The following is a 12,453-nucleotide window of genomic DNA, read 5'->3' on the forward strand; positions in this document are numbered from 1 at the left end:
ATCAGCTTGGTGTTTTGTTCTGGAGATGAGTGTCTTGGCTACGGAGTTGATCTGTGCTGGGTGGTGGTGTGAGAGTGCGTTCAGGTAGCGGTTTGTGTGTGTTTTTTTATGGTAGATAGTGTGTCCTAGGGAGCCGTTGGATTTCTTGTAGACTAAGACATCAAGGAAGGGAAGTTGATTGTTAGCTTCTGTTTCCATGGTGAATTGTATTTTGGGGTGTAGGCTATTGAGGTGTGTGAGGAAGTCATCCAGTTTTTCTTTGCCATGTGGCCAGATTACGAAGGTGTCATCTATGTATCTGAGCCAGAGTTTGGGTTTGTGGTTGGATTTTTCTAGAGCGAGGGTTTCAAAGTGTTCCATGTAGAGGTTTGCGATGACAGGTGAAAGGGGTGATCCCATGGGTGCTCCTTCCATTTGTTTGTATCTTTGTCCATTGTAGATGAAGTATGTGTTAGATAGGCAGTGGTTGGTCAGATCTAGGATGTGTTTTGGGGGGTTGTATTTATTTAGGATAGCTGTCAAGGCTTCTTTGATTGGCAAAGAGGGATACGACATCGAAGCTCACCAGTAAGTCACAGGGCTGTAAGTTTAGTTTACTTATGATCTCTATGAATTGGAATGAGTTTTGTACGTGTGAGGTGATGGAATTTGCGTAAGGCTGTAGTTGTTTGGCAAGAAATTTGGCTAGATTTTGTAGAGGTGAGCCTATGGAGCTGACTATGGGTCTGAGTGGGGTTCCTTCTTTGTGTATCTTGGGCAGACCATAGAGCTTAGGACATCCGGATGATTTTTCTCTGGGAATGATTGTTTTCTGGATCTCTTCACTGATGAGGGTGGCTTTTATTTTGGATTTTGTGGTTTTTTCCAGGTAGGTGGTGGGATCTGTCTTGAGGAGTTTGTATGTGGAGTCTCGGAGTAGGTTGGATAATTTGGTATGGTAGTCAGATGAGTTCATTACCACCGTGGCGTTGCCTTTGTCTGCTGGCAGAATGATTATGCTGGTGTCATTTTTTAGGTTAAGTAGTGCTGTCTGTTCCTTTTTGGGTAAGTTGCTTTGGGGTGGTTTGCTGGTGCAGAGGATGTTGGTAACTTCGAGTCTGATTTTGTTGGCGTCATCAGGGTTAATTTTGGTCAGGCTGGATTCGACTCCGCATATAATGGTTTCCGTGGGAATGTGTTTGGGAGCGACTGCAAAATTAAATCCTTTAGACAGGACGTTGGTTTCAGCTTTGGTGAGAATCCTATCTGAGATGTTGTGCACAGTTTGTTTCATGTGTTGCTGTGAGAGAGGAGGGGTTTGTTTCTGGTGTTCCTTTAGTCTTCGGAGTTTATTGGTGTGTGTGTCTGTTTTGTAGGCAGTCTCTGTTTCAGCTCTCCAGACAGCGATTTGTTTGAATTTGTCCCAAAGTGTGGGGTGGATCTTGTTGCTGAGTTTGAGGTGAAGTGTGAGGAGGTCTCTGTTGATTCGGTCCAGGAGGAATCTTTTTGTGTGGAGTTCATTTCTGATTAGGGCCAGTTCAGTTCTTATCAGGATGCGTTTGATGGCTGCAGAGTTGGAGTGGAATTTCAATTGGAAGGATGTGGGGATTAAATTTTGATCTCGGCAGTTGCGTAGGAATGTGAGGTCACACAGAATGGAAGCTCTTCGTACTTCGAGTTTTTCGTAGGTCCTAGTTAGCTGGTGGATTTCCTCCCCGTAGAGGTAAGATATTTGTTTTCTGAGGTTTTCGCGGGTGTTTGTATGTCGATCTTTGGTCATTCGCGTTTTTTCCCGTGTAGAATTGAAGGTGTAGGAGCAACGTTTCGACGGAATCCCATCCGTCATCATCAGGCTGGAGGCTTCAGCTTCCTTCTTCTGGGAGAAGCATGTGGTAGTGGCTGTTTGTTCCTCTTTTTTAAACTGCCAGAGGGGGTGTGTTCTGTGGGTGGAGGTGTGTTCTGATTGGGTGGGGGATTAGGTGTGTTCTGATTGGGTGGGAGTGTGTTTTGAATGGTGGGTGTGTTTATATATATATATAAACAGGTATAAAACATCAACATATTCAACAACTGGTATACCAAGGCAAAATGTCAGATTAAGAAATATTATTCTAGAAAAAAGTTAGAATACTTCCATATAATTGCATATTATGGTGGCTCAGCAGTTAAGATCCTGGGCTTGTCAGCTGGAAAGCCAGCAATTGGTTTAAGACCCAAGCTCCATACAATGGGGTGAAGTCCTATCCTCACCCCAGCTCCTGCCAACCTAGCAGTTCGAAACCAAGTAAGTGTAAGTAGATAAATAGGTACCACTTCAGTGGGAAAATAACAGCAGTCCGTGTCATCATGCTAACCGCAGAAATGTCTTCGGACAGTACTGGCTCAGTGGCCTCGAAACAGAGATGAACATCGACTCCTATAGTCAGCAACAACTAGTGGAGTAAAATTCACAGGGACTCCTTTACCTTTACCTTTTCTTGCATATTTTCATATTTTCATACTATTAAAACTCTTACTGTATTTACTGTTTGTCCATTTGTACCCTCAAACGGTAGCCCAAATGGTGCATTATACAACAATTTTTGAATCGAAATCTGCTAACCTGAAAAATGTGTAAAAATTCCAGGGCCCATCCATTAGTCCTGTGGAATTGAAATTTCCAATGTTCAGGTCAGTTTTATTTACCAAATTGTAGCAGTTGCAACATCCCTGTGATCATGGTTTTTGACACTCCCTGCCAACTGCCCACAAACCCAGCCAATGGGAAGGCCAGCAGAAAGTTGGAAATCACATCTATTCTCACTGTTGTTTTTTTGCCTGCCTGTGATCTTTCTGTTTATCTGCTTAAATAACAAAATATTGACTCATTATTGAAGTTAGTTCAATAACTAACTAAAATGCAACCAGTTCTCATGAAGTTCAGTCTTGAGATTTCAAAATCAGATGACAATTCTTTTACCTTGGAAAAGAGATTGCCCGTAGGCATTTGAAGCTTTTTAACATAGCACATTTCATGAATGGCAAATTAGCAAAAGATAATGAAAATGTATAATACCCAGTGCTTTTTTTGTAAAAGAAAAAGGTGCCGGAACTCACACATGTCATACAACCTGCCTTGCCTACCCTACAAGGTTCCATCCAAAAAAGGTGCCAGAACTCCGTTCTGAGCGTTCTATGAGGAAAAAAGCCCTGATAACACCTAAGTATATCAGTCAATTTTGGGAGAAATTACAGTAAAATAACATTGTTCATGGATTCCATTATAAAATCCCAAACTCAATTCCCAGCAGCTACAAACAAGCAGGCAGTAGTTTATTTATTTATTTATTTATTTTATTGGATTTGTATACCGCCCTATTCCCGTAGGACTCAGGGCGGTTTACAGGGCAGTTAGGTAGCTTTCTACATTCTAGTTGACATGTTGCTGATCAGGGATATGAAAATTACATTAAATACATGTAACACAGCACTTCTTAACTCATTTTAAAAGTATTTGCCTTATGTATCCTCACCATGTAAAATAATTTTCGAAACTGAACTCAAAGCTTGCTTTCTTTATCTTGTAGGGTTGCCATGGCAACTGCATCTTCCCAGGTTTTAATTCCTGAAATTAATCTTAATGACACTTTTGATACATTTGCACTGGATTTTACAAGAGAAAAGAAACTGCTGGAATGCCTTGATTATCTAACTGGTAAGAATTGAAATATATATATATAGGAACATGCGTACTCATTTTAACATAGAAAAGAATACATGTAGTAACATTCTTTGGATAAAAAGAGATTATTGTAATTCAGGGAAAATAGAATTTTAGTGAATGATCTTGTAATACTTTAACCATTTTTTGCAAATGTCTAGATAGGATACAACCACTCAATCCTTCCCAGTTCCCAGATTTGTATTTGTAATATTAGTTTAGCTATGTAGGTTCATACGACAAAGAGATGTTTAGACAATGTTCTGATTTAATAGGATTTATAAGGATTAATCAGTGATTGCAACATATTCTGCAGTCTGTTTTGACCTCATGAGAAAATAGTTCTGAAATCTGGGATCTCACTATTCAGCCAGCATTAACTAACCTCATTGCAGTATTTTCTTACAGTCCAAAATAAGTTTGTATCAAACTGTTACCATGTCAGAATACCATAGTCTTTGGGATGGGATCTGAAGAAGATACAGAAGCAGGATTTGGGAGGTATACCAAAGCAGTGTGGTTCAATGACATAGCAGCAGCAAGAGCCATTCTGCATGGAAATTCCATACTATAAAGAACTGTGTCTCTGAGTTAATGGATTATATAAAGGATCTTCTTGCTAATAGTCTTTCATAACTTCATGCAATGAACATGATTTTTCTTGTTTTTATACTTTTGTGATAAATGGGCAAATGAATGTCTGAGAACTGTAACAAGTCATTTAAACTTTTTTCAGCTCCAAATCCACCAACAATTAGAGAAGAGCTTTGCACTGCTTCTTATGACACAATCACAGTACACTGGACTTCAGATGATGAATTCAGTGTGGTCTCCTATGAGCTGCAATATACTATCTTCACTGGACAAGCTAATGTAGTTAGTAAGTACAAAGCATTTTGCATCCAGTTTAATTTTGACTTCCATTAAATCATTTTCCAACACATAAAAAACAAGCAAAATAAACATAGAGAAATGTATTTTATATTCTCATTTAGAATCTAAGGCCATAAAAATAAAGCATTGAATATGAGCAACAAAACATTCTATTATCTAAGAGATTTATGGAGAGCTTTCAGGATTTTCACAAAAAATGATTTAAATGGAAACACAGCTCAGAGGCTAAATGTATAATTGTCAACAATCAACTAGCGGACTTAACAAAAGGCAATTGAGTCCCATAAGGTAAAACTTTATTGGATACACCATCTTGGAACTGCAGAAGCAAAACCAGCTCTGAATTTTCCCATGTGAAAGCTTGCTTATTTAAACAACAGATTCTCATGGCCCCCACCCACCAGGTGTTTACATTGTTCAATCATAATATTTATTTTTTTTATGGGAACAGTTCACTTCTCCATCGAGCACCTGAGTTAGTGACCTTGGCTTGGTGCAGGCTTTCACAGTCCCTGAATGGTTTCTTGGCATTCCATTCCCTCCCTTCACTTTCTACTCCTCCAACCCCTTTTCTATGGCAAGTTGATTAGCAATAGAAGCTAGCAGGCATCATAGCAATTCAATCTTGACAGGCTGACATCCTGAAAGAAAGGTAAAGGTAAAGGTTCCCCCGCACATGCGTGCTAGTCATTTCCAACTCTAGGGACTGGTGCTCATCTCCGTTTCAAAGCCGAAGAGCCAGCGCTTGTCCAAGGACGTCTCCGTGGTCATGTGGCCGGCATGACTAGATACCAAAGGCGCATGGAATGCTGTTACCTTCCCACTGCAGTGGTCCCTATTTTTCTGGGGAAAAATATTAAACAAAAATTATCATCATTAATTCAAATTAACATTCAATTAATTTTTAGGACATTGAGGGTATTTGGCATGGAATCTTCTTATTAATCTGTCTGCACTAACATTCTGGGAAGCTACCTATTCAGCATCAGCTGAGGGATAGCCTTTCCACTGTACTAAATACTGTAGTTAGTCTTCCCTTAAAAAAATCTTGATTTTTCTTGATCAGTGTTTTCTTGATCTCATAGTGCTTCTCACACACCCCCACCATAACTGGAGGAGAAAGCTACTTTTCAATTGGTTTTAGGCTAGAGGCTTGAAGTGGTTTTAACAGACTACAATGGAACACTAGATGGACCCGTTTGAAGACTTTTGGCAACGGTAACTCGACTGTAACTGGGCTTATAATCTGAACGATTGGGAAGGGTTCTATATATTTAGGACTTAATTTCTTACAGAGTTGCCTCAGCTTAAGATATTTGGTAGATAGGTACACCTTATCCTCAGTAGTAAATCTCTTCTGGGGAGCTCTCCTCCAATCAGCCTGTTTCTTGTAAGACTCCCTGGCCTTACTCAGTGCTTTCTGTACATTCCCCCAAGTGACTTTTAGGGTTTCCATCCATTCAGCTAGCGACGCTGAGGAGGGAGGTTCCCTTGAAAGCTCTTGCATCAGTAAAAACTCTACTCCTGTAGCTATTTTAAATGGGGTGAACCCAGTGTTACTATGTACACAGTTATTATATGCCACTTCTGCAAAATGCAGGAGCTCTGCCCAGTTGGTTTATTGATAATTTATATAGCAATGTAAGTATTGCTCTATTAATGAGTTGGTCCTTTCAGCTGCCCCATTTGTACTCAGATAAGATAACCTTTATTGTCCTTTTTTTACTGTGGGCACAACAGCACACATCAAAAATAAAATTTAGTTGCCCGCTCTCAAAGTGGAACACAAACATGACACACACCTAACCATACTATATACACATATGTATAGACCCACAACCCTACATATACATAGCAAATAAATATTAAATACTGTCCATCTTGAATATATAACAGAAGGAGGAAGCTTGAGAGTTCATAAGATTAATGCTGTATGGAATGAAACTATGGCTGAATCTGGATGTTCTGCTGCGGATACCATGAAGCCTCCTCCCAGAAGGTAACAAGGAAAACAGGTTGTGAAGAGGATGTGTAGTGTCCCAGATAAACTTACGGACCCTGCTCAAGCAACGCTTCTGTGCTATGTCCTGGATGGAGGGGAGGGAACTGCCAATTATCTTTTCGGCCATCCTCACCACTCTCTGCACCGCCTTCCTGTCTGAAGCAGTGATACTTCCAAATCAGACTGTGATGCTGTATGACAGGATGTTCTCGATCGTTCCCATTTAGAAAGTGGTCAGGACAGGGAAAGGAAGATGTGCTTTTCTCATGCAACACAGAAAATGCAAGCGCTGCTGTGCCCACTTCAGCAGTTTCTCACTGTTGAGCAACCAAGCCAGATTACTCATTAGCTGCACACCCAGGAATTTGATGCTGGCAACCATCTCCACAGATGAATCATTTATGCACAGAGAAGTATGGCTATGCCTGCCTTTTCTGAAATTGACAATGATCTCTTTGGTTTTTCTGGTATTTAAAACTAGGCTGTTTTCCTTACACCAGTTAATCAACCCCTCAACCTCCTTGTGGTAAGCTTCCACCTTGTCATCATGAATAAGGCCCACTACTGTTGTATCATCTGCAAACTTCACAATATGGTTGGTGGCAAACCTAGCACAACAGTCATGGGTCAACAGGGTGAACAGCAGCGGACTTAGGACGCAGCACTGAGGAGAACCTGTGCTCAAGAAAATGTTATTAGAGGTATTGTTTCCAACTCGCACATATTGGGGCCTGTTGGTAAGAAAATCAAGAATCAGTTGCACAAAGGAGTGTTTAAGCCTAAAAGGCCCAGGTTGTCTACTAGATGCTGGGGAATGATTGTGTTAAACGCTGAATAGAAGTCAACAAACAACAAACGCACGTGAGTATTTATTTCCTCTAAGTGCTTCAAGCTCAGATGGATAACAGAAGAAATAGCATCTTCCGTAGAGCGATTTGGTCAGTAGGCAAAGTGAAGTGGGTCAAATGCTGGTGGGAGGCTGGATACGATAATGTCTTTTATCAGCTTCTCAAAGCATTTCATAATGGTGGATGTCAGTGCAACCGGATGGTAATCATTGAGGCCTGTAACTGCACCTCCTGGTCAGAGTTTATGCATCCCGGGACTCCATGCAGCCAATACAAATGTTGCATGAACAATTTGGCCAAACTTTGGGCTGATGGAATCTTCAGCCACACCACAAAGTGTGCTTGCTTTGAAAACAGGTTGATCACAATCTAAATCTCTGTAATCCTGGAACTTTCAGGTAACTCCATAATAAAGTCCATGGTGGTTTCTTCCCATGGAGCATTAGTGTTGGTCACCGGCTGTAATAATCCAGGAGACAATCATTTCATGGATGCACACACCGGGCATTCTTCTAACAGCTCTCTGTCCTTATTCATCTTAAGCCACCAGAACTGCTTTTGGCCAGATGGAGGGTTTTCATGAGCACAGAATGACCTGTAAGTTTCACATCGTGACTCTGTTGCAGGATCTGGGCTCTTAGGTTAGATAGAACTTACAACTTCTTTCCTTTCCACTTATCCTCCCCCAGGGCTTCCTTTAATTTCTGGGTTAATGCATTATCAGCCAGTTGAGGAACGGCCAACAATCCTAGCGTCATGGAGCTTTGTGCTGCTAGTCGCTGGGAGGAGATGATCGAGTTAACTATTTCTTCCAGGTAGTTTTGTACTGGGGCAAATGGGAGAGAGAATTTGCAAGGAAGTTTTTTTTCCCTCTGGCAAGTACCAAAGGTTAAAGTTGAACTGATTGAAGTACTGAGCCCATTGGACCTGCTTAGGGGATAGTTTCCTGTGGGTCTTCAGGCCTCTAAATTCTTGTGGTCCATCCACACTTGAAAGGGGATCTTGCTGCCCTCTAAAAACTCGCCAGGTCAGCAACGCCCATCAGACTGCATAAGCTTCATTTTCCCACATTGCCCAATGCCTTTCACTGTTGGTCAGCTTCTGGGAGGTGTAGGCACAGGTTTAGAGCTTTCCCCTTTCATTCTTCTGAAATAGGACAGCCCCCACTGCTACATCACTAGGGTCTGGTTACAAAGGGCTCCATTGGGTTTGGGTGCCTGAGGGTCAGTTCTGCCACAAAGAGCCATTTTAGAAAGCTACTTGACATTCCATAGTTCAAATGAGCAGCTGGCTCAATTTGGGTTTCAGCCTTCCCCCTCATGTTTTCAATAGTTAGGTGATGGATGAATTGTCAGTTGTTGACAAAATACAGGAAGCTCTGCAGTTGTTTCCCACTCTAATGTTGCTTTCACTTTTCCAGGATCCATTTCCACTCCCTCGCTAGACACACAATAGCCTAAGTAAGTAATCCAGACTAGTCTTACGAAATTCACACTTGGATAGTTCAGATAAAAGCTTAGCTTTCAATAGTTTCCTCAGCACTTCTCTCACTAGCTTCACATGATCTTCCATTGTCTCAGAGTAGATAAGAATGTCAGCCAAGACGACTTCCGGTCCTATGCAGTAATACAGCAGTCGAGGGGTTTGGGGCTCCATGCCCTTCGGCTGATCTTTTCCTGTTAGGGGACCCTAAATGGGCCAGAAGCTGCCCCGAAGAGGCGGCAAAAAAGGAAGGAAGTCCCGGGGACCATGGAGAGATGGCGGTCGACCTGATCAGTCCAGGAGAAGCCTTCCAGAAACAAACCAGGAGAAAGGCTAGCCTAACTTCAGAATCTAGCCCAAGCTACAAGCAACCAAAGTCAAAAGTACTACTTTAAGCTGATTGTAAACAGTGCATTTGAATCTGGGTAAAAACATCGATTTTCTCTATCCTACCTATCAACTTTCCTGAAGGAAAAAAAATCCCAAGAAGCACAAAACCTCCAAAACTGAAGGAGTGGGATGTTTGCCCCACCCTTTTACTAATGGAAGTGGCAAATTAAGCCTTTTATGGAGGACCAAAACATATTGCAATGAAATTTATTTATTTATTTATTTATTTATTTATTTATTTATTTATTTATTTATTTATTTATTTATTTATTTATTTGATTGATTGATTGATTGATTGATTGATTGATTGATTGATTTTATATACCACCCTATTCCCGAAGGACTCAGGGCGGTTTACAGGGTGAGTTAAAACAATACAAATAAGTACACTTTAAAATAGAATTAAATAAGACTAGCCCACAATTAAAACAAATTAAAATTAAAATTAAATTAAAATTAAATTAAAATTAAAATTAAAATAAAACCACCTCAGTCCAGGCCAGCAAGATCAAAAAACCAAGTTTTAAGGTCCCGGCGAAATGAGCGAAGGTTTGGGGCAGTCCGAAGTTCTACCAGCAGTTCATTCCATAGGGCAGGTGCGCCCACAGAGAATGCCCTCTGCCTTGGAACCATCTGTCGGCATTCCCTAACCGGCAGAACCCTAAGGAGGCCCTCCCTGTGGGAGTGCATAGCATGCTGGGAGGCTGATGCTGGCAGCAGGTGCTCCCTGAGATAATCTGGACCCATGCCATTTAGGGCTTTATAGGTCATCACCAGCACCTTGAATCTCACCTGGAGGAGAATTGGAAGCCAATGCAGCTCACGGAGAAGAGGTGTTACATGAGAGTATTGGGAAACTCCCATTACTACTCGCGCAGCTGCATTTTGCACCAGCTGAAGCCTCCGAGTGGTCCTCAAGGGCAGCCCCATGTAGAAAGCATTGCAGTAGTCTAACTGGGAGGTAACGAGCACATGAGTGACTGTGTGTAGGGCATCTCGGTTCAAATAGGGTCGTAAGTGGTGCACCAGGCGAATCTGGGCAAAAGCCCCCCTGATCACAGCTCCTATATGATCTTCCAAACTGAGCTGTGAATCCAGGAGAACACCCAGGTTATGAGCCCTATCAACGGGGGGTAACACCTCATCCCCCATCGTTAATGATGGACAAAAATCATTCACCCGAGATGCCGGTATGTACAGCCACTCAGTCTTGGCAGGATTGAGTCAAAGCCTGTTTCTTCCCATCCAAACCTGAACCGCCTCCAGGCAATGGGACATCACGATGAGGGCATCACTGGGTTGGTTTGGGGTGGAAAGAAAAAGCTGGGTATCATCAGCATACTGATGATACCCCACCCTGAAACCACGAATGATCTCACCCAGCGGCTTTATATAGATGTTGAACAGGAGGGGAAAGAGAACTGACCCCTGAGGAACTCCACAAATGAGAGGCCTCGTGGCAGATATCTGCCCTCCCATCAACACCAATTGCGAACGGCCCAGGAGGTAGGAGAACCACTGTAAAACAGTGCCCCCCACTCCCAGTCCCCTGAGTCGTCGCAACAAGATACCATGGTCGATGGTATCAAAAGCCGCTGAGAAGTCTAATAGGACTAGGACAGAGGAACAATCCCTGTCCCGGGCCAGCTCAACCAATGTCGTCTCCGTGCTGTACCCGTGCCTGAAGCCTGATTGGCACGGGTCAAGATAATTGGTTTCATCCAGGAACAGAGGGAGCTGATGTGCTACCACACTCTCAACAACCTTCGCCAAAAAGCAAAGGTTGGAGATCGGACGATAGTTGTTCAAAATCGCTGGATCCAGGGCAGGCTTCTTGAGAAGGGGCTTCACCACTGCCTCCTTCAGGGAGGCGGGGAAAATACCCTCCCTCAAAGAAGCAGATATTACTGCCTGGAACCAGCCTCGTGTCTTCTCCCGAGCTGAATAAACTAGCCAGGAGGGGCATGGGTCCAATAAACAGGTGGTAGAGCTCAGCCTCCTCATAATCCTGTCCACCTCATCAGGGGTCACAGGATCGAACTCAGTCCAGATAACACTCTCAAGACCATTCATTTCCTCCACATCAGACTCTGCCCAGCCAGAGTCCAAACTGGCCCAAATCTGAGCGATGATGACTAAACTCCTCGGCCCACCCCTGTAAGGGCTCCTCCCTCACCTCCTGGTTAAGGAGGGAGTGAGTCACCTTAAATAGGGCGGCCAGGCAATTTTCTGTGGACGCAATGAGGGCAGCGAAGTAATTAGACTTCGCCATCCTCATCGCCATGAGATAAGACCTTATGAAGGATCTTAGTCGCAATCGGTCAGATTCATACCGGCTGGATCTCCAACAGCTCTCTAGACCCCATCTCCGACGCTTCATCTCCCGGAGCTCCACAGTAAACCATGGGGCCCAACAGGATCTGCGCTGGCACAGGGGTCGCAAGGGTACAACACAGTTGAGTGCCTCGGTAGCAGTCCTTTCCCAGGCATCCACCAAGGAGTCGGCCGGGCTGTGAGTGAGGGAAATAGGTATAGACCCAAGCACCATCTGGAACCATTCCGGGTCCATTAGGCGCCTGGGGCGGAACCACCTGGTCGGTTCCGCAGCCCAGCAGCGGGGGGTAGCATACTGGAAGACAAGCCATAGGAGATAATGATCGGACCATGACAGGGGAACAATAGTTGGCAAACCCCCTCCCAGATCATCAAACCACTGCCTAGATAGGGAAACCAGGTCAAGAGTGTGACCCCCTCCATGAGTTGGGCCCTGAATTATCTGGGTCAGGTCCATGGCCGTCATGGAGGCCATGAACTCCCGAGCCAACTCTGATGACCTGCCCAGGGAAGGAAGGTTGAAATCACCCAGAACAATAAGTCTGGGGAACTCAACCACCAACCCTGAGAGGGTGTCAAAAAGCTTGGGCAGGGCCGTTGCAACACAGTTGGGTGCCAGGTATGTCAGCAACAAGCCCAACTGAACCCCAGGGCCACACCTCAGGAGAGACTCACACCCACCAATCTGTATGACAGTGGTGTCTCGAGGACATAAGGTCTCCCGTATAACCACCACCACGCCCCTGCCCCTACCCTGAGCCCACGGACGATGCAGCACACAGAAACCTGGGGGCAGAGCTCGGTCAGAGGAACACCTCCCTCTG

The 12,453-nt window shown here is 43.6% G+C and overlaps 1 protein-coding gene across 1 annotated transcript in view; it reads left to right on the plus strand.

Moving 5' to 3' along the window:
• Nucleotides 1-12,453, plus strand: part of MID1 (midline 1) — a 269,028-nt gene that overhangs the window by 175,603 nt on the left and 80,972 nt on the right. Inside the window, exons 6-7 of the mRNA XM_081327462.1 lie at nucleotides 3,546-3,673; nucleotides 4,416-4,559. Coding sequence (XP_081183588.1) covers nucleotides 3,546-3,673; nucleotides 4,416-4,559 — 272 coding nt within the window. The remainder of the gene's footprint in view (nucleotides 1-3,545; nucleotides 3,674-4,415; nucleotides 4,560-12,453) is intronic.

Source organism: Vipera berus, assembly GCF_964194415.1.
Source record: "Vipera berus genome assembly, chromosome: 4".
NCBI classification, from domain to species: Eukaryota; Metazoa; Chordata; class Lepidosauria; order Squamata; family Viperidae; genus Vipera; species Vipera berus.